The sequence below is a fragment of the Trachinotus anak genome, unplaced genomic scaffold (assembly GCF_046630095.1).
Source record: "Trachinotus anak isolate AG129_WGS33_773 ecotype Australia unplaced genomic scaffold, CSIRO_AGI_Tana_v1 ptg000001l, whole genome shotgun sequence".
Taxonomy (NCBI): Eukaryota; Metazoa; Chordata; class Actinopteri; order Carangiformes; family Carangidae; genus Trachinotus; species Trachinotus anak.
Genome location: NW_027273852.1, coordinates 21,384,691 through 21,405,121, shown reverse-complemented (window position 1 = coordinate 21,405,121; position 20,431 = coordinate 21,384,691). Strand labels below are relative to the sequence as shown.

Genomic DNA, 20,431 nt, shown 5'->3' with positions numbered 1-20,431 from the left:
ACACACACACACACACACACCTAAAGTGCAGACACACTTAAAGCTGCCAGACGTGTTGAGTCTGGCCTGTCCTCTTCCACGCTGACCCTCCCCCCGTGTGTGTGTGTCCGTGTCCGGCCGGTCATTATGAGTGAGGAGGTCTTTAGACTCTTTGTGTCTGTGCAGATAGAACCATAAAACACACACTGACCCTCCTGTCTGGCTTAAACAATCTCTCTCTCTCGCTCGCTCTCTCTCTCCCCCTCTCTTTCTCTCTCTCTCTGTCTCGCTCATTCTGTCTGTAGAAGAAATACAGAACGGCAAAAGAAGCGTATGAAAGTCTGTTGCAGACAGAAAATCTTCCTGCACAGGTGAAAGCGACAACACTGCAACAACTTGGTGAGTGTCTCATATTGTCTGATACTCTTATCTCCACTGGCTGAAATTAAATGTCTGCATCATGAACTACTTTGTGCAATCATGCCACAGAACTCACAGAGTTTGAGATATTGTATGCGTGATGCAGCATGCTCTGGGGGCTGTTTTTTCTTATTTTCATTCATTTTGTCGAGTGAAATGTGTTCCCACGTCACAAAAATCCACTTCTCTGCCTCTTCCTACCTGTTTCTCACAGTGCTGCTTTGATAGTTTGTCTGTGCTGAAATGGAGCGTTTCTTTTCTCTTGTTCCCTTCCCCCCCCAACACTGGGTCTGTGCAAGCATGTGCACACAAATGCAAAATGATAATGCGTGGGTGTATTTGTGAGGATTAGAGTTAATTTAGAAAACTGTTGCAAATAAACATCACACAACAGAAGCAGTCTGTAATCACCCTTGAACAACTGGAGAAAATTTAAGAGTTTGCTTTTTCATTATGCACCAGTTGAAGTTTTACTGTGAAGAATTACTGCAAATCTGAAATAATTTGAGGATGATTGACAGATTGTGGTTGGTTGTGTATAGCATGGAAATTAAGAATCTGATTGTGCTCATAACATGGTTCAGAGGAGGTAGATTAATAAAATGAAAGAAACAGATTTGTCCATCTACAATGGGTTCTTCGCTTAAAGGTCCCATACTGTATAAAGGTAGATGTCCATGTGTTTGTGATTATAAAGCAGGTCTAGGTTCTATATTAATACTGTGAAAGTATCAAAGCCTCAGTCCACAGAGAAATGCACACAGCCTGTATTCAGAAACTGAGCCTTAAAACCAGCCGTCAGGACTTCTGGAACTTTGTGATGTCACAACAAAGCTCCAAGCCCTGCCCCCCTGGACTCATCATCCCAGTGTTTCCATAAATCTGCTATATTTTTATTGGATCACTCAGTAAACAGTCAGAAGAGAGCGAAGAGAGGCTCTGATTGGCAGACGGACCTGTTGTTACTAGAGCTCCAGAGAGAAGCCTGAGAGAGGAGATGTAAAACTACACTGAGATGATTTTTGGTTCTTAAAATCACAAATATACCTTCTGATGGATATCACCACTTCAAATAAAGCACTGGAGAAGTGTCAAATATGGGACCTTTTAAATGGTACAATTAATTCAGTTTTGAAACAGAATGGTTTTGCTTTGATTTGCTAAGTTACCAGTTTGCTATGAGGCTGCAGGTTCAGCTCAGCTACTAGAGGACAGTGTATTCAGATTATCTAGAAAAGTATTTCCTGAAGCAGCTTGCAACGCAAGAAGACAGTAATAACAGTGATGCACATGGCATGACGAGTGACACTGCAGTAAGTGCTGAGAAAAGGCTTAGCACATACTGCAGTGTCACTTAGTTGCACAAAATACCACAAACGAGGAACAGCAAAGACAGGTGTTAGAAACACTTGTAATTCATACTCCATGTAGCTTTCACCACTGTAGCCAAGGCTGATAAGAGCCAATCAGTGAGCAGCCGGTGGTGTCCACATCATCGTTTCCAAACGTCTCTGTTTCTGTCCACAGCGAGTTTTCAGACTGAAACAGGTCCAGCAGAGTTTCTGAAAGTCTCTGTTTATGGGGCTTGAAAACACCGCAGTCATGTGGATGGTAACCTAGCAACAGGGACGTGTGTGAAAACTAAATGGTAGCAGTGTGGATGTAGCCTTAGCAATGTTTAAGCTAGTGTAAATATGATAAGTCACAATCTTAGAACTTCTGTTTCCAGCAATGTTACATTTATGCCTTCAGTCTGTGATATTACCGGTTTCTCTAATTACCAATTACCAAAAAAAAAAAATATATATTACATGTTTATTAAAAGTTAAACGCTATACATAAGTCTGGGTTTCAGATTTCCCATTAAGACTGTGGGCAGCAGTAAAGACAGATGTGGTTGTGTTGCACTGGAGCATTCTATCTTTTCTTATTGTACTTGACTGTGTTGTGTCGCTGATGAAAAAACGTTTCACTGCTGCATTTATATAAAATATCATCAGCTGCCTTGATTTTCAAAGTGTGATTATGTGCCTCCCTCTGCAGAAGCACTAATCACAGTGCATGTTGTTAGGAGAACAGCCAGTGTCTTTGATTTAGTATTTCTATGACATAAAGAAGGAGAGTTTTTTTATTGAGCCAAATCATTAGCAGTGATTGAAACAGTGTCTCTGTGTTAAATATTTCTTTAATGTCAGTTTTATGAACAAAGCTGTGACTGCGCCTTTAGCGTCACATGTCTTGAGACATTTCTCCTGTGCACGTGCAGAGAGAATTCCATTTTCTTCCTCTTCACAGTGTAGACAGCCCACCCACCCCCACCCCCACCCTACAATCACCCAGTTGTAAAAAACATTTCCAGTGTAGCCTGCTGGGGTTGTCATGACAACCTGTGGAGCTTGCCACAGGTGAACAGGAGGAGGAGAAGTGGGGAGGGCTTGCAGCTGTCTTTCCCTAGAGAGTGTTTATTTGTAGAAAATTGCCCATCACTGTCACCGTGTGTGTGTGTCTGTGTGTGTATGTGTTTGTGTCTGCATTTGTGGAAGTGGTTGGAGAGCAGGGAGGAGTTGTTTGGAAAGGCTTCATATGAGACCCTCTGAAGTGTCTGTGTGTCAAGAATACTCCCCCCTCCCTCCCTCTTCATCTGCCTCCTCCCTCCCTCCTCCCTTCCATAGGAAAAGCCATTTGTGTTCTTTATGAGTCTGGTTCATTTGCACATCAGACAGTGGTCTCACTCTCTGATTGTACTTTGTGTCCTTTGGATTCAGGTGCTTGACTCATGTCTGTTTTAAATGATTGAGCTCTGTTTCTGCTGCTGCACCTGAGAGCAAAGGCAGCTCTTTCTGGATTTCAAACACTCACTGACCCCCCCACTCTGCTCTGCTCCTCCAGGCTGGATGCATCACACGGTGGAGCAGCTTGGGGATAAAGGCACCAAGGACAGCTATGCCATCCAGTGTCTGCAGAAGTCTTTAGAAGCAGACCCAAACTCGGGCCAGTCCTGGTACTTTCTCGGCAGGTAAGACAAACAAGGGCATGAGTGCTTGTTTTCACGGAGTTGGACACCAACCAGTCGAGCGCGGGACGGTTTGTGAGCCCTGATTAGACTGTTTGTTTAACCCAGAAGCCATCTGCCAGGTAGCTTTGATCTCAGCGACATGAATCTTTAGTTTGTAGAATTAATGCTCTAAAGGCCCAGTGGAGGCATATGATCCACAACAAATTCTCCTGTTGGGTATTTTCCTCCTCGGGGCAAAATGCACAGGGGCGTCGGAGCAGAGAGGAATACACTCCCCCACCCCCGAAGTCCATGCTGCCCTTTTAGGTGTGAGCTAGGTTTGACTACATCCTGAGCAGTAATAAAGTGTGTGTGCAGCAGGTTAGTGTTGTTGTGTTATAAACCCTTGACACTAAGCATTATAGCCCCAACACAAAAATTAGCCTTTTCCAGAGAGCTGCATACACACCCCCACCTGTAGATCAGGCTGGTGTCAGTAGTGCAGGTCATGATGGGTAATTCAGGCTTGATCCAGGACAGGACAGAGTTGATTAGTTTACCGTCATGTTGCATTCAGATTAGAGAAGAGCAGCTGTTATTCCTGAGCGTTCTCATTATTCCATGGTGGTGCTAACCTAATGCTAACCTTGTATCAATCAGATAAACAGCCTAAATTAGCCACTGCTGTATATGTATATTTAGCAATTTGGTCGTGTGAAAGCAGACACAGTGTGTAGATTGTATGAAGTGTTCAGGTACATTATTGAATGGCCGTCCTGAGAGTGTAGCAAAAATTTCACTTGCACTCTTTTGTCAGAGCCTCACTCTCAAGTTCACTCTGTAGTATTTAGGTTGCATTACCTGGCCATGTGCAGCAGCATGTGTGTGTGTACTTGTACTTGCTACATAGTAAGGAGTGTCCTCACAAAGATAGAAGTGTGTGTGTGTGTGTGTGTGTGTGTGTGTGTGTGTGTGTGTGTGTGTGTGTGAGAGTGATTGAGTGTGAGAGAGAGATTTGGTCGATTCAGGAACGATTACTTTATGGGCCTCTCTTTTGAGCTGTGCACTCTTCATCACATTCAGCTGTGTGGTAGTGCTGCAAGTGAATTGAATGACACTGGTGGTGTTACCGTTGGTCCTTATCCACGGTGCCTTCACCACTGTCTGACAGTCGTCACTGATGAGACCCAGGAGGCGTCTGCTTCATTGTTTGTAAAAGCTCATGCCCGTCCAGACTAAAGCAGTGTGGACCTCACCTGAGGCTCAGTGTTTGCGCTTGTGTCGTCCACACCACCAGCTCCAAGTGGTGGACGTGGACTAACTTTAGGTAGACGGGGCAGAGTCCCCTGACTGAAGAAAAGGTGATGAACCCTGCATTGCAGAAATTATTAACAGACACAAGAAAGGTTAAGTTGGTGAGAGGTTGTAAATATCAGCTTTTATACTTTTTCAGTTTCTTACAAACTACACTTAGAAAAGCTTGAAGAGTGGAGCTGTCACATCCTGGTATAACAGCTGCTGTTTTATCACAGTAGCTTGACCTGGGGCTTTGCACGTCATCAGGTTTGGTGTAACGAGGTTGTCGGTGAATACCTGACTGATGGAGAACCGAAACTGTTTGAGAGCTGATGTTTTGTTCCTGTCACCTGTGTCTCATGTCCCGTGTGTCTGTCCTCTCAGGTGCTACTCCAGTATTGGGAAGGTGCAGGATGCCTTCATCTCTTACCGTCAGTCCATTGATAAGTCTGAGGCCAGTGCTGACACCTGGTGCTCCATAGGGTAAGAACACAACTCACAGTATGTTGCTAAACTGGTCACAAGCAGAGGGTAACATCTGTAAGTGTCTGGGTGGGGGGGTTGGGGGGGGGGGGGAATGCAGCAGCTGCAGTGCGACAGAGGACGTAATGAGAGGGAGGATAACAGCAGCAGGGGGGTGAGGAGGGATCTATACATAGATGCATGAGGGGTGGGTTATGTCCTCTGGGAGTCTGAAAGTTGGGATGGCTCAGAAAGATAAAGACCTAAATCCTGGAAAATGGCAAGAGATTCAACCCCCCCTGCCTCTCCTCCAGGGTGCTGTACCAGCAGCAGAACCAGCCTATGGATGCTCTCCAGGCCTACATCTGTGCCGTTCAACTGGACCACAGCCACGCCGCCGCCTGGATGGACCTGGGCACCCTCTACGAATCCTGCGGCCAGCCGCACGACGCTATCAAGTGCTACATCAACGCTACGCGCAGCAGGGCCTGCCTCAACACTGCTGCACTCACACAACGCATCAAACTGCTGCAGGTAGGACCGGCGTTCAGATGACACCCCCCCCCGTCAGCCCTGTTTGTTAGATGTCGTGGAGTATTTGAAGTGTGTGTGTATTATTGAAGTGCTGTGTTTACTGCCAAAGCAATCGCCTTTTTTTTCAAAATGCAGATTGTGCTTCTTGTCATTTTGATTTCTGACCACTGAGATATGAATAATGATTCATATTGATGTGTTTAGACACATTTTTTTCTCACTTGTAATTGTAATGCATACCTTCATTGCATTGGACATTTCTGTTGGTATTCTGTATACAGTTACCTCAAACACCACCGTAGCTTTTGCAGTGCCTTTTCCTGTCAAACCAACGTCCAGCACTAAAGTCTGTGTCTTACACAATTTCTCCTAGGCTCAGTTGTGTAACCTACAGCCAGGTAGTCTGCAGAATAAGAGTAAAATGCTTCCTAGTATTGAGGAGGCGTGGAGCCTTCCCATTCCTGCTGAGCTCACGTCCAGGCAGGGGGCCTTGAACACTGCACAGGCACAGCAGGTGAGATCCAGCTTATACAAGAGACTCCAGCCTCTTGGAAACGTATTTCAACAATACATTTATGAGGGATGTTAAAGCTGAGGCCTCACTCTGATACTCTCAGACTCACTCAGGCAAGTGTGACTGAAACATAAAGCAGGATACAGTCTGAGGGAATTGGAGCGAGGCCTATATTGCAATAATCTAATTACCCAAGCGTCGTTGACCTTCATAGTGCCACTCTGTGTCACATGACAAGTGTTAAGATTATTAAGCAACGCCGCGGGAACCTCATTATGTCCCACAACTCATCTCCTTAATGCAAAGATGCATAAATCTTGTGGAGTCCTTGCAGCGCACTGCAAGGCTGAGAATGCATGCACACACTCTGTTAAGGAACCAATGCATGTTTCAGTGTCATGTTTCTGACACTCATATATATCAAGTTCTGTTTTTATCAAGTGGTGTAAATTGTTATTTGTCACATCCTTTCTTGAAAACGAGACAAATCTCAGTCGCACATCAAGTCTGCAGGCTGCACCCCCACCCCCATCAGTGTTATTTAGTCCTCCTAGTTTCCTTGTCTAAACTGTTTTCATGTAGTTTTTTTTTGGTCTGTTATAGTCCTTTAATAGTGACATCATACTCTCTTGGCCACAAATAAACATCATTTCCATCATCAGCACCTGCGTGACTCTGAGAGCTCAGCACACTGCAACTCAAGAAAACACCTGAAAACAGACAAAACACCAACTCCTTCAGGAAACATGCTGCAAATACAACACAACCAAATGCACAAAGGCACTGTATTTGCTCATGTTGTGAGAATTTGCAGCACACGTGTTGTCAAATTGATGTCGATGTTTTCTTAATGTGTTTGTGTTTTGTTTTCACGTGTTTTCCGTTCTGCAGCGTGTTGAGCTCTCAGGGCCACCACAGAAAAACAGATTTTCTAAGTTGCTCCAATGATGACGTGTTCAGGTGTGGCTGATGAAATGTGTCTGGAAACACTGACGTCTCAGCCCACCACAGTTTGTAAAGTGAAAACAATACGGGGGCTGCATGTGCAACAAAGCTCCACTAATGTGACTCATGCTGCATTATTTCACATCCTAATCACAGCATGGACTCTCTGATTGTGACCTTAATCAACCTGCGTCTGTTAGATTAAGGTGGTAACAACCAGACCTTAGTTTAATCAGAGTTGTTGCACATTCAGTGTTTAGACTGTTGTGCATGTAAATGTACCAAGTGTGTGTTTTCTGTTTGTCTTGAAGCATCACATCAGGCTCATTTAGTTTAGGTGAAGAACCGTCAGCTTTGCTGTCATCACAAACTTTGTCCCTGTGCCGGATTTGTAGGCCTGCAAGGGGGAGGGGAGCCAGTCCGCCAGTAATCACACAGACCCACAGGCCAGTCCTGCCAAGAGGAAACGCACTGCCAGCCCAGCGAAGGTACGGCTGACGACATGAACAGTTTGAACTGGATGATTTAAGAATGTGAGCGGGTGGTTGAGTCTCTCTCTCTCTCTCTCTCACCCTCTCTCTCTCTCTCTCTCTCTCTCTCTCTCTCTCTCACCCTCTCTCTCTCTCTCTCTCTCACCCTCTCTCTCACTCTCTCTCTCTCTCTCACCCTCTCTCTCACCCTCTCTCTCACCCTCTCTCTCTCTCTCTCACCCTCTCTCTCACCCTCTCTCTCACCCTCTCTCTCACTCTCTCTCTCTCTCTCACCCTCTCTCTCACCCTCTCTCTCTCTCTCTCTCTCTCTCTCTCCTCTCTCTCTCTCTCTCTCTCTCTCTCTCTCTCTCTCTCTCTCTCTCTCTCTCTCTCTCTCTCTCACCTACAGAGTGTTGCTGACTCGTGGGCAAACAGCACCAGTCAACAGCAGATCCCCAGCTGGTACCTGACGCCACAGAAGCTTCAGGTAGGAACATTTTTCTATGTGTAGTGATGGAAACAGAAACTTTCCCAGTTGAATCAGACTGGTTTGCAATTTTGTTTTTGAAAATGAGCTCAGTGCAGTTTTTTTTTTTTTTTTTTGCCTAATGTTTGATTGAATGTAACGACAATCATTTGAACATTTGAGCAGTGTCTCACTCTGGTTTTAAAAGGGTAGCCTGATTGTTGAATTGTTGTTTCAGTCCGACCCTGGAAGGAATTGAGGTGTTTACACAGGTTTTAGATGATAATAACTGGATCCTTGTGTAAATTAATAGTTTTTTTTTTTTATTTGTAAAATAAAATGCATCATTCACTGACGCTGCTCTATGTAAAATGTGCAGCACCTGGAACACTTGCGAACCAACCGAGCAAACCTCAAGCCCCCCCAGGTGCAGATGCTGGAGCAGCTGGAGAACCAGTTCTCTCTCATGCAGCAACATCAGCCGCAGGTACACACGTGCATTTGTGTTGGTGAGTCTGCAGGTGCTAATGTAGAGACAGGAGGTTGTTGACAGATGGTTTGGTTTGAATCTCTCCGTCAGATGAGGCAGCAAGCAGCGGCCGGCGGTCAGCCGCGGCCCGGACTCCCCAACGGGCCTTTGGCCGAGCCCTCTCACAACCACGCAGGCCTCTCCTGCACCTCCCTCCTCAATCACACAGCCACCCGGCCCCCATGTGTCATCCAGCCCACAGCCAACGGATCCTGTTCTTCAAGTCCTTCAGCAGGGCTGCTGGGACACCTGGACAAGAATCACACCCTGGGACTGGGAGGTGGCGGCGCGAGCAACGGAAACGTGCCTTACCCGCAGCAGAACTCTCTACCTCACAACTGCACAGCCGCCAGTCACCCCAGCACCAGCAGCACTACCAGTAGTCCCAGTCATGCAGACGAGACATGGAGGAGCCAGCAGCGCAACACTACCACTCAGGTACCCGCCGCTGTCTGTGATGCTGTGTGTTACGCTCACGTGTCAGCCTCACTCGTTGTTTAACGTGTTGTCCTCTCTCTGTCCAGGGGCTTCAAAAAGGTCCAGGTTCACATTCGGCGGGTCCCAATGGAGAACCCCCTTTCTCTTCCTCCTCCTCCTCCCCTCAGACCTCGTTCTCTTCCTCTGGCATCCTGAATCAGGTTGGACATTCCTCTGGGCCCTGCACTGCCTCCTCCTCAGCTTCCTCTTTGTCCCCCACCTCTCCCCAGACCACACCCAACCACCTGTCCTCGCCCCCCCACTCAGCTACTACCTCAGGGGTCCACACCAAAGACACCACGCCTTCAGGGGGCAGCAACGGCAGCAGCAGCACAGTCGCTGCTTTGCCATCAGGTCCGGAGGCTGCCGTCACGCATTCTGCTGCCGTCACGCCCCTTAGCCCCAGCACCACCCCCGCGCAGGGATTGACTAATCACGTCCAGCCGCGGGTGATGGACAGCTCTGCTGGCCTGTCTCAGCCTGACTCTCCTGCCCCCGGCGTGTTCACTTCAGACAATCCTCAGCTCTCAGCCTTGCTAAAGGGAAAAGCCAATACTACCAGTAATGACAATAACAATAACCACAGTAACCATGGAGGGCCTTCCTCAGAGAAAATCAACAACGTCCACCCAGGTCTCCACGGCGCCGCCGAGCCCACGTCAGAGAATTCGGTGACATCATCGCCACTTTCAGCCACCGCTACGCCCTCGCCTCACTCGGCAGACCCTCACGCCACCAACAGCCTCTCCTGCCTTAACAGCCCGTCCAACACCAACAGCCAGGGGCCCACGCTCAACGGGAAGGGGCCAGAGGACTCCCAGAGCCCCATGAAGGTAGAGCCTTCTGCAGGAGCGCACAGACACAATGCCCCTGCTGGTCTGGCACCCTGGTCCTCGTTTTCCATCTACCCCAGCTCCAGCGAAGTCCTCAAAGCCTGCAGGTGAGAGAGAGAGAGAGAGAGAGATTTACACTTTACTCCAGCTCACCACAGTGATGTGCTTTTAATGTTTCCAGCATCTAAATAAATAAGATTCAGCTGTTAATTAGTGGATATGTTACAGTGACAGGAGCTGTGCTGGATGTTCTCGTGTGTGTGTGTGTGTGTGTGTGTTTGTGGCAGCAGACACATTCAGATGTGAAATCATTTGTAGATGTGAGTCATGTGTTTATTCTCTGGTGCTTTTGGAAAATGTCATGACACTCTGACCCTCCACTGTGTGCTAGTCGTAATCATCATCATCATCATTTCCTCATCAGCTGTGTGTCTTTGAGACTGAACTGCAGAGACACTTGTCACTGCAGCACCATGACACAGACCTGATGAGCAGGTCTCTGCTCAGACTGAGCCTCACTTCTTCCTTATAGAAGGAAGTGTTTTTACCCTCGGTCCTGATCTGAGTCCAGCAGTTTCAGAACGGTCATCACGAGGGCTGGGTGGTGCCACTCAGTCCTAGTCGTCATGCAGGATCCTCTCCTGTGCCACATTCACATCATGTTATGATATGATAATTATAAGCAGCTCAGTCAAAAGAAACATTCACCTCTGATTTCTGGTCATAATTCAAACGTAGAGCTGGTGAGAGATGCATCTAAAGAAGATGCGACATTATCACTGACACAGTCAGTTCTGTTCATTTAAAAGGATTTTCACTCTTTGCTTATATTTGGCTTCACTTGTTAACAAACCGCTGCAGACGTGAAGCACAACAGAAGTGGATCCAGAAGGTCACCAGTGGGAGTGACCATTTGTGTGAACATTCTCAAGCCTGAACAATGAGTCCGTCCCTTCTGCCAACAGGGAACGAGTCAGGCACATACATTGGTTTGCACAAGCTGAAGTGCTGCTCTTTGATTGGTCAGAGCGACTGCCCGTACTCACTGGCAGGCGTCATCATCCACTGGTGTCGTGCAGTTTTGTAGATAAAGGTTTAAATGGTGCCAGACTGACACCAGGTATCAAAGAAGGCCTGGAAAGATGTTGGATAATGTTCGTGATGAAATGTGTTTGTATGTGTTGGAAAACCTCTGAAATCATGTGTGTGGACTTGAAATATATCAGTTATTATGTGCTCGGTTAATCCCTCCATCTGTGTTCTGTTGCTTATCCAGGTCCAGGTTGTGGGTCATTATTAATCAATTATATTATTAGGAATTATTGGAACATGCAGCTGGGAAGTAGTGACAGAAATGTGAATACATTGATGCATATGGTAAGTAGTGAATAGGCCTTTTGATTCCCACTGGTTTTCACTGATATCTCTGACATCGTGGTCAGTGACCGTGAAACAGCTGCTCAGTTACATCCTGTGTGGTTTTAAAGAGTTTTGAGTTGGACTGAACCTGCAGAAACCCTGAACAGAGGAACAGGTGTAACAGCAGCTCTGGGGGACTTGCAGCAGTTTGAAGTGCTGATTCAAATGTCCAAACTTTGTTGTCAAGTGTTGTGTCGTGTGGTTTGGTGTGTTTACACTCGGTGAAATAACACATCTCAGTTCTGTGGGAGGAGTGAGGTGAACATGGGGAGAAACGTTCACTGTAGAATGAACGGACTCCACACCACGTCCAAAGAACCAGGTCCGGACCTGAGTCTTCAGACCTCGTGTCCCGACTGTGAGACACACTCTCACCAACCAGACACCCTTCATTTCCTTTAGGCCTGTGGCCGCAGAGCAGAACTGTTTCTGCACCCATGGCGAGGGGTGGCGCCAGGGTAGAGCGAGCAGGAGAAATGATAGAAACCTCATCTGGACAGCAACCTGCTCTGTTGACACATCAGCTCAGCCAGACATTACACAGACTTTGCATCAGGGAAGGCGAAGTCAGTTTAATGTTCGGTCCAACTGACTCATTTACGTCACGCACGGCTCCTCAGGGTTAGCTCTGTGGAGGTTCGGGGCTGCGGCGCATGTGTGAGCGCAGCCCAGTGTGCAGAAGCTTGTTTCGGTAAACTAGTTCTGTGTTGCTCATGTATCATCGTTCTCTGTCAGTGTCACTGCTGACTCTCTCTCTCTCTCTCTCTCTCTCTGTGTGTGTGCAGGAATCTGGGGAAGAACGGCCTGTCGACCAGCAGCATCCTCCTGGACAAGTGTCCCCCGCCGCGGCCCCCTCGCCTGCCCTCTCCTCCGCTGCCAAAGGACAAGCTGAACCCTCCGACGCCCAGCATTTATGTGCGTACAGCTCGGTGCACCATAGAAGGAGAAGTATTCATGCTGTTGTCGTGTGCAGTGTTAGAGCAACAGTATCTAAAACATCAAAACACAAACACTCTCAGTCTGCTCCTCTGAAGTGTGTTGATTCTCCCTGTAAGGCTGGAGTCAGTCCACAGCCCTGACCCCCCCATCCTGTCTCCTCTCTGACATGCAGCTAGAAAACAAGAGGGACGCCTTTTTCCCTCCCCTCCATCAGTTCTGCACCAACCCGGCCAACCCGGTCACCGTCATCAGAGGACTGGCCGGAGCACTGAAACTAGGTAAGAGGCTGGAAAACGTGCTCTCTCCACCTGACTCCAGTTCACCACAGTCAAGTTTTTAATTGAATGTTTCCAGCATCTAAATGAATGAGCTGTAGCTGTTAATTAGTTGACATGTTATAGTGGAGCTGTGCACGGGGCAGCTGGATGTTTCTGTGCCCGCCAGTCTCACGTGGCTCTGTGGGTGTGTCCCTGTAATCATGGCAGAGTGTGTGTGGCTGTGGATGAGTGTTGACATGTATGACAACAGCACCACCTGCAAGTGGAAAGTGTTACTGCACGTTTGCTGTAGAGGAAACTGGTTTGCTTTGCCAAGAATTTACAAACATCTGCTCCTCTATTACGAAGACCTTCTGCCCTGTTATGTAAGAGTCTAATCTGAGACACTGTTCACAGCTTATTTCTGAAGTGATATCATGATATGTTAAGACGACGCAGCCTACACCCCCACCCCCACCCCCCCTGCTCCCTCCAACCTCACTCTGATCCTGACAACATGAATAAAATCGATTGTGTATCGTGTTTCAGTCGGATGTCATTTTAAACACGACATTTATTTTCCACTAACTGCTCATGTTACTTGGCTCCTCTCCTTCTTTCCAACGTGCACGCGCGCAGACTTGGGCCTGTTCTCCACTAAGACGTTGGTGGAGGCCAACCCGGACCATCTGGTGGAGGTGCGGACCCAGTTGGCTCAGCCCACCGACGAGAACTGGGACCCCAGCGGCAGCAGGAAGATGTGGCGCTGCGAGAGCAGCCGCTCCCACACCACCATCATCAAATACGCCCAGTACCAGGCCTCGTCCTTCCAGGAGTCTCTCCGGGTCAGTGGGAGACGGACACACACACACACACACACACACACACACACACACACACACACACACACACACACACACACACACACACACACACTATTATTAGTATCATCATTATTATTATTATTATTAAACTTTATTTTAAAGCACCTTTCATACACATTACATCCACCAAGAGCATTTCATGAAAAGATGTAAAATGAAAATAAAAAAAGCATTGGAATAATAATAATAAAATAATAACAAAAAATGAGATGAATAAATAATTCAATTATGTTAAAAATGGACAGAAGCATAAAATCAGCATATGTCTTAACACATGCTGTAACAGCATTTAAAAGAAGTGCTGAGCAAAGTTTAAAGTTTCAGAGCTGGTTAAAGGCTGAGGTGAAGAGATGAGTTTTAACTTTCTTCTAACAATACAATACTTTCCTGGCATTACAGTAATTAATAATACTTAATGTTACTGAGTGCTGGAAATCTGATGCGTGCAAATGACTAACTGCAGCTGAAGCAGAGTGTCTGTCAGTTCCGGCTCATGGATTTGAATGAAACACTTGGCCATAAACGTTTGAATCATGCAGCACTGACACAGATCGTTAAATATTTCATCAGAAATCGATGGTATGATCGTAAAATAATGTTTATTAATGTTACAATAAGAATATTCAAAACAGAAGAACACTTCACATCTGTTAAGTGAGGCAGGTATGAGGAGCAGGACGAGTGGATCTGAAGTAGCACTTAAATCCTGCTCCCTGTCCAACAGTAAACAGTTTATTCACAGGTGTTTGTCTGAAGTTCCAGCACTGAAACACTGTCAGTGTACAGGATTTTTCAGTTGCTGCGAAAAGAATGTTCCAGCTGTTTTCAGAACTTTGAATCCGTTTGTTTGTGAATGTTGTGGCAGGAGGAGAACGAGAAGAAGAAGGAGACGGACGCAGAGGCCAGCTCCTCAGACAGGTGACCAGCTGTTGTCCTCAGATTTCACATGCGAGTGTGTGCAGCTTTGTTTTCTGTCACTAACAACATTCTCCTCTCGCGCTTCATCAGTGCAATGCGGCGGCGGAAAGGGCCTTTCAAACACATCAAGTTCGGCACCAACATCGACCTCTCTGATGAAAAGAAGTGAGTGAACCTGTTGGAGGTGTGGGTCTGCTCCAATGACCCGTCGCACACCTTTGAATCAGAACTGACCTGTGACCGTCTCCTCACAGGTGGAAGCAGCAGCTTCAGGAGATCGCCAAGCTGCCAGCTTTCGCCCGGGTGGTGTCGGCCGGTAACCTGCTCAGCCACGTGGGTCACACCATCCTGGGCATGAACACCGTGCAGCTCTACATGAAGGTGCCAGGGAGCAGGACGCCAGGTACACGCGGACACGAGCACACGCCGCTGTCGTCTGTTGTGGCTTCTCTCCCTCTGTTAGTGACCTGCTCGTTGTCTCTCGTAGGTCATCAAGAGAACAACAACTTCTGCTCGGTCAACATCAACATCGGCCCTGGGGACTGTGAGTGGTTCGCTGTGCCTGAGCCATACTGGGGCGTCATCAACGACTTCTGTGAAAAGTGCGTCAGTAAAAAAATGATCAGTGGAGAGTTTCTCAGCTTGTCTCATCTGTTTTCTGTCCATCTGTCCTGTTCTTGTGAACGCCTTCAGAGAATTTCTATAAATTTGGCTTAAATATTCATTTGCACTGATTAGATTTTGGTCAAAGGTCATTGTGACCTCACAAAACATGATTTTGACCATAACTCACAAATTCATTCACTAATTATGGCACATATTAACTCAAATGTTTATGAGGATAACATGAACTTCACATTCAAATTCAAATCATAATGTTCTGCAAAAATCACCTCTGGCCATTGTTCAGCGCTGTTAACACTGAGGAGGAGGTTGTCACCATATTTCCCGTAACTTCGCTGGTTGGTGGAGGGAACAACCACGATGTGGTGATTCTAGTCTTTAATGTCCTTTCACAGGAACAACATCAACTTCCTGATGGGCTCGTGGTGGCCCAACCTGGAGGATCTGTACGAGACCAACGTGCCTGTTTATCGCTTCATCCAGCGTCCTGGAGACCTGGTGTGGCTCAACACAGGCACCATCCACTGGGTCCAGGCCATCGGCTGGTGCAACAACATCGCGTGGAATGTGGGACCCCTCACAGGTGAGAGACAGAGGGATCAGATGTTATGCTAACTGCTGTGCTGCTTGCTTGCCTCTGGCAGAATGATCATCCCTGTACACTGTGATTAGGGCCTCCAGGTCCAGGTCCAGGTCTAGGTCCTGGTCCTGGCCAGTGCAGCTGTGTGAATCTGATAGAGTGCTGACAAACAGCCTGTGGCCTCAGCTGGACAAACACACGTTTCCTCTGCTGAACAGATAAAAAGAGGATTTTCTGTCTGTGTCCTCAGCCCATCAGTACAAGCTGGCGGTGGAGCGCTACGAGTGGAACAAACTGCAGAGCGTCAAATCCATCGTTCCCATGATCCACCTCTCCTGGAACATGGCCAGAAACATCAAAGTGTCAGACCACCGGCTCTTTGAGATGATCAAGTGAGAACTCCTCTAATCAGACTGTTAAACCCACTGGGTGTGTGTTACTCTGTGCTCACTCAGCATGTGTGTGTCTGTGTGTTAGGTATTGTTTGTTACGGACTCTGAAGCAGTGTCAGATGCAGCGGGAACTGCTGTTGTCTGCTGGGAAGGAGCTGGTGTGGCATGGGAGGAGCCAGAACGAGCCGGCGCACTACTGCAGCATCTGTGAGGTGAGGACCCACAACCTCTCTGCTGTGACTGCAGGGCTCCCAGGCGTCCTGGAAAACCTGGAAAACACATGGAAAATGAAATGAAAGTAAAATGTCCTGGAAAATGATTTCAACATTCCCCTTCAGGCAAAGTCACATCCAGGGTGACATTGATGTTCAAATGGTCGGCTGGTTTATGAATGTTAGCCAGACACCGGCTAAATACTCGCTAACAATGCTTTTTACTGATCTAGCATCTTTGTGTAAGCTCACAGTGGGTGTGATTAACCTCATTAATGATGTCACTTCCTGTTTCTAGTAAAGGGGCTTAAGTGTGATGAACTGATGAGACCCAGCGGCAGTAAATAATCTGAGCTAACTGAATCTACATTGAGCTGTGAAGTTCAGTCTCGAACAGTTTCCCACTTAAGCACTAAAATAAAACTGTCCTAACTCCCTGACCACACCCCAAACCTGCAGGGCCCAGTAGTGTGGCGAGCCTGAACAGAGCGAAGTTACCTGAGGCAGGTTTTTTTTTTTTTTTTTTTTTTTTGTCTTCAAGGATTTGAATGTCTTTATTATATATAACATGGGATGGACAGCCGAGAATCAAACCAGTGTCCTGCTGCTCTGTGCTTTTGCAGCCACATGGTGTGGGCTTTAATCAGCGTTTTAACTATCAGCAACATCTGCACAGCAACAAGTGGTATTATTTATATAGCATCAGAGTTATCACACACATCACTGATCGTCGTCAGACGTTCGTCTCCGTCATGGTGACTACATCATTAATAAAACACTTGTCTAGTCACTAGTAACACTGGTCCATTGTCTGTGTTTGATAATTAACAGGCTGATAACAGGTGAACTTTAGCTCAGTCCCAGAGCAGGCTAACCGCTTCACCCACATTTCTTCTCAAACGTCTCACTAATCTGTTTTCAACATTAACTGTAAACTGGTGTAACCAAGTGAGCGGACGGTGTCGCAGATCAGTCGGATACAGTGAAGTCCAGCAACACCGCTGAACAATCATTTCAAATAGCAATGTTTGAATTTACTCTTGAGTTGATTTTGAAAACAACACACATGCAGCACTTACTAGGCCCTGTGGTCACACACAGACACAAACAGAACATTTAAAACATGTCACTCTAACAGATTGACTCAGAGCACTCTGAGAAAAGCTGCTCTGGATTCGTCAGTGGAGAAGATTGTAGGTTTGTGTTGTTAGTGCTCAGGCAGCAACGGTTCATATAGTACACAGGAAAAAAGTGAGTCAGGTTATAAATGAGTGATGGTGAAAATAATGATTTTATTTACACAGCACTTGTCTGTGACAAAGTTCTTCTGATCAATTTGTCATACGTTGTGAGAGATGAGGTCGTAGATGAGTTTAAATCAGACTTCCTCAGACGGGAACATATTGGTGTTTGTTTGAACTAGACTGTAGCACCACCACATGTTTCTCCTGTGTGAAGTTTTAGTAATATCAGGATTAGCCAGCCTTCGTGGTTTGTGTTTGTGTGACATCTTTCTGCCTCTTGTTGCCAGGTGGAGGTGTTCGACCTGCTGTTTGTGACCAGCGAGAGCAACAGCAGGAAAACATACGTGGTGCACTGCCAGGACTGTGCCCGCAGGGGGAGCGCTAACCTGGACAACTTTGTGGTGCTAGAGCAATACAAGATAGAGGACCTAATGCAGGTGTACGACCAGTTCACACTCGTAAGTATCGCCAGTCTCTGATCTCTTGAGCCACACAGGAGAAGCTTGATGAGTTTTGTCCGAGGAGCTCAGTGTGTTGTCGTCTCTCCTCCACAGGCGAGCCCCCTGCCCTCCTCCTCTTGATGCTCACGCTCTGCTGTTCTGAGGTCAGAACCACAATGGACTTAACTTGGAAACTCTCCGGAAACCTTTTTGTTTTTTTTCTGATATTCAGGAAGTAAGCCGGCAGTCCTCCAACTGCGCTCTGTAGCTATCCCATAAGGCAGCTGCGTGAAAGCTGTGTGTCTATGCAACCTGCCCCAGAGTGGTGCCCCCTCCCGACGGGGGGCGGCAGCTCCTCCTGTCATCATGATCAGACTGTTCTACTGCTGGCCCAGCTGGACTTCACTAGAAAACACAAACACAACCCACCCCCCTCCCCCCTCCCCAATTACATAGAAATGATGAAATAAAGTTTTGTACATATTAAGTTTTAACTGACAACATCGTCACACAGAGACTACTGACTGGATACTTTTCTTTTTCCTTTTTTTTTTTTTTGTATCCTGTTTGTGGTTTGACCCGAGATCCCCCTGCCCCCCCCCCCCTGCCTCCTCCAATGGGATGAGTCATTAGCCTAGCTGGTCTTTTGTATGTTAGACACCTCCTTGTTCAGGAAAACGAGATAAAAACTGTTTTGTAATGTGAAAAGTTGAGTGACATGTTTCTTTCCAACATTTCCCTTGTTTTGTTTTGTTTTTTTTTCTTTAAATCAGTTAAAGCGTTAAACTTCATTTAGCGGGAACTACGACGAGTCTTTGGTTACTTTGAGGGGAGGAAATCATTCATAGACAAACGACAGCCAAGTCACAGAGAAAAAGGGTTGCACATAGACAAAAAGAGTGAACTTTAATTTGTTTTTTTTCTTTTTTTAAATTTTGATGTAAATTTACACTATTTATAAAATGCATATTTATTGCTTGAAAATATTTGTTGATGGAATGCTGTAATTTTTTTTTTTCCAGAGTACCTGCCATTAAATTTGAAGGAGCCTTGTGATTTTAAGCACGGCCCCTCATACGTTTTCTATATAAATAAAACTGCTTAGTAAGCATTGTACAGAGACCTTACCTTGAAATGGGTTTATTGTTTGAAGGATGTTTTATGCGTCAATAAACAAAAACTGTCTTTATTTACATCTGCAGCTCAGTTGTACTTATTCAGAATTATTTATTTTAACTCATATTTTTGATGCATGTGAAATTCAATCACTTGTTTGATGGTTTCCAGCTTCCTGAGCGAGAGCTGCTGTGCAGTGCAGTTACAGTTTGTTATGAACCTGGCACAAGTGGCCACAACAAAAGGGAGACACACCATGGTAAAGATGAATCAAGAATATTTTTATATTAAAAACACACAACATGTGCAGCATACAGTGGTGCAATGAGCAGGCAGCAGCACATTGGTTTAGTAAATAAATACCAGAGAGCAAATCTTAGAAGATAAGAAGTAACAAGTGTTCCCTGGTGCCGCCATTTTGTGTTCAATGCCTGTGGGGCAGAGGGAATAAAAGACTTGTATCATCAATAATAATAAAATGTGCAGTTTGTAGCAACGGTTTCATACTTTGTTGATTTTTGGAAAACCAGAGAGACATTTACAGATGAGCCTGATACTTTTTATTTCATGAAGTTAAAAATAGAGGAAACAATGAACAATCGCTAAAAAGACAATACTTCTAAACTGGAAGAGTAGACACAACCTCTGAATGTCTCAGTAGCATCATTTACCTTGTGAACACACCTCAGTAGAAAGACTGCAATAAAAATCCATACAATGGTACCAAAGCCTCCCTTCACTGCTGGTGACTCCAGTGAACCAGTACAACTGTAGAGTAAACAACCCTCTAACTCTGCCAGGACCGTCACATCCACATTCATTCACTGACACATTTATTTACCTACATTACTATTATTATTGTTATTATCGTTATTGTTAATATTATCATAGCTTCTCTTTTTCACTTTTCATTACACCAATCAGTGCATAATATACCACAACTCCCCCATAATTTAAAAAAATTGCAGCAGTTGCTTGTCAAGTTGTGGATATCGCAACCCCTGCATCTCTCTCTGTCCAACTCTCTCTCTTCATTTTTGTTTGTTCATATTTTGTGTCTGTCTCAATCTTTGTTGTATCAATAAACCCTACTGTCCTGCTTCTGCACCAATAAGAAAACAGTAACAATGAATCAGTACTTTGTAAACCTCCCAAACTTTAGCAGCTTGTAGACTCTTTGTAGCTGCTCTTCTTCATTTAGAAATTTTCACCCACTCTTCCTGCAGATCACTTCAGGCTCTGAGATAGTTCAGTCTGTCCTGCACACACAGGATGTTCTAGATCTGCCTACAGATTTTCGATCAGGGGGCTGTAAAGCTTGAAGTGGTTCACAGTGGATTTTGAGGTCTGCTGCTGAATTCAGCCTCGTTTCAGTTTCTCTTTCCTGACTGACTGCAGGATCATTTGCCCCCAGATTAAAGGAATCCAATCTTTGCTCTCTCTGTTCAGTGTTTACTGTGCCACTGGCTGCTGCGCAGCCACAAAA

The 20,431-nt window shown here is 46.0% G+C and overlaps 1 protein-coding gene across 3 annotated transcripts in view; it reads left to right on the top strand.

Annotated features, from left to right (window-relative positions):
* kdm6a (lysine (K)-specific demethylase 6A) overlaps positions 1–19,022 on the top strand; it is a 42,350-nt gene extending 23,328 nt beyond the window's left edge. For 2 of the 3 annotated variants that reach the window (XM_071484222.1, XM_071484242.1), the window contains 22 exons: positions 285–378; positions 3,289–3,415; positions 5,075–5,173; positions 5,467–5,686; positions 6,060–6,200; positions 7,541–7,633; positions 8,025–8,102; positions 8,461–8,568; positions 8,662–9,048; positions 9,135–10,027; positions 12,125–12,254; positions 12,451–12,556; positions 13,175–13,380; positions 14,285–14,337; positions 14,428–14,502; positions 14,592–14,740; positions 14,825–14,939; positions 15,357–15,544; positions 15,792–15,933; positions 16,019–16,145; positions 17,677–17,847; positions 17,944–19,022. In XM_071484222.1, the coding sequence (XP_071340323.1) occupies positions 285–378; positions 3,289–3,415; positions 5,075–5,173; positions 5,467–5,686; positions 6,060–6,200; positions 7,541–7,633; positions 8,025–8,102; positions 8,461–8,568; positions 8,662–9,048; positions 9,135–10,027; positions 12,125–12,254; positions 12,451–12,556; positions 13,175–13,380; positions 14,285–14,337; positions 14,428–14,502; positions 14,592–14,740; positions 14,825–14,939; positions 15,357–15,544; positions 15,792–15,933; positions 16,019–16,145; positions 17,677–17,847; positions 17,944–17,970 (3,729 nt within the window). In that variant the 3' untranslated portion in view covers positions 17,971–19,022. The remainder of the gene's footprint in view (positions 1–284; positions 379–3,288; positions 3,416–5,074; positions 5,174–5,466; positions 5,687–6,059; positions 6,201–7,540; positions 7,634–8,024; positions 8,103–8,460; positions 8,569–8,661; positions 9,049–9,134; positions 10,028–12,124; positions 12,255–12,450; positions 12,557–13,174; positions 13,381–14,284; positions 14,338–14,427; positions 14,503–14,591; positions 14,741–14,824; positions 14,940–15,356; positions 15,545–15,791; positions 15,934–16,018; positions 16,146–17,676; positions 17,848–17,943) is intronic. The other variant, XM_071484232.1, reaches the window with a different exon arrangement.
* The last annotated feature ends 1,409 nt before the right edge of the window (positions 19,023–20,431 follow it).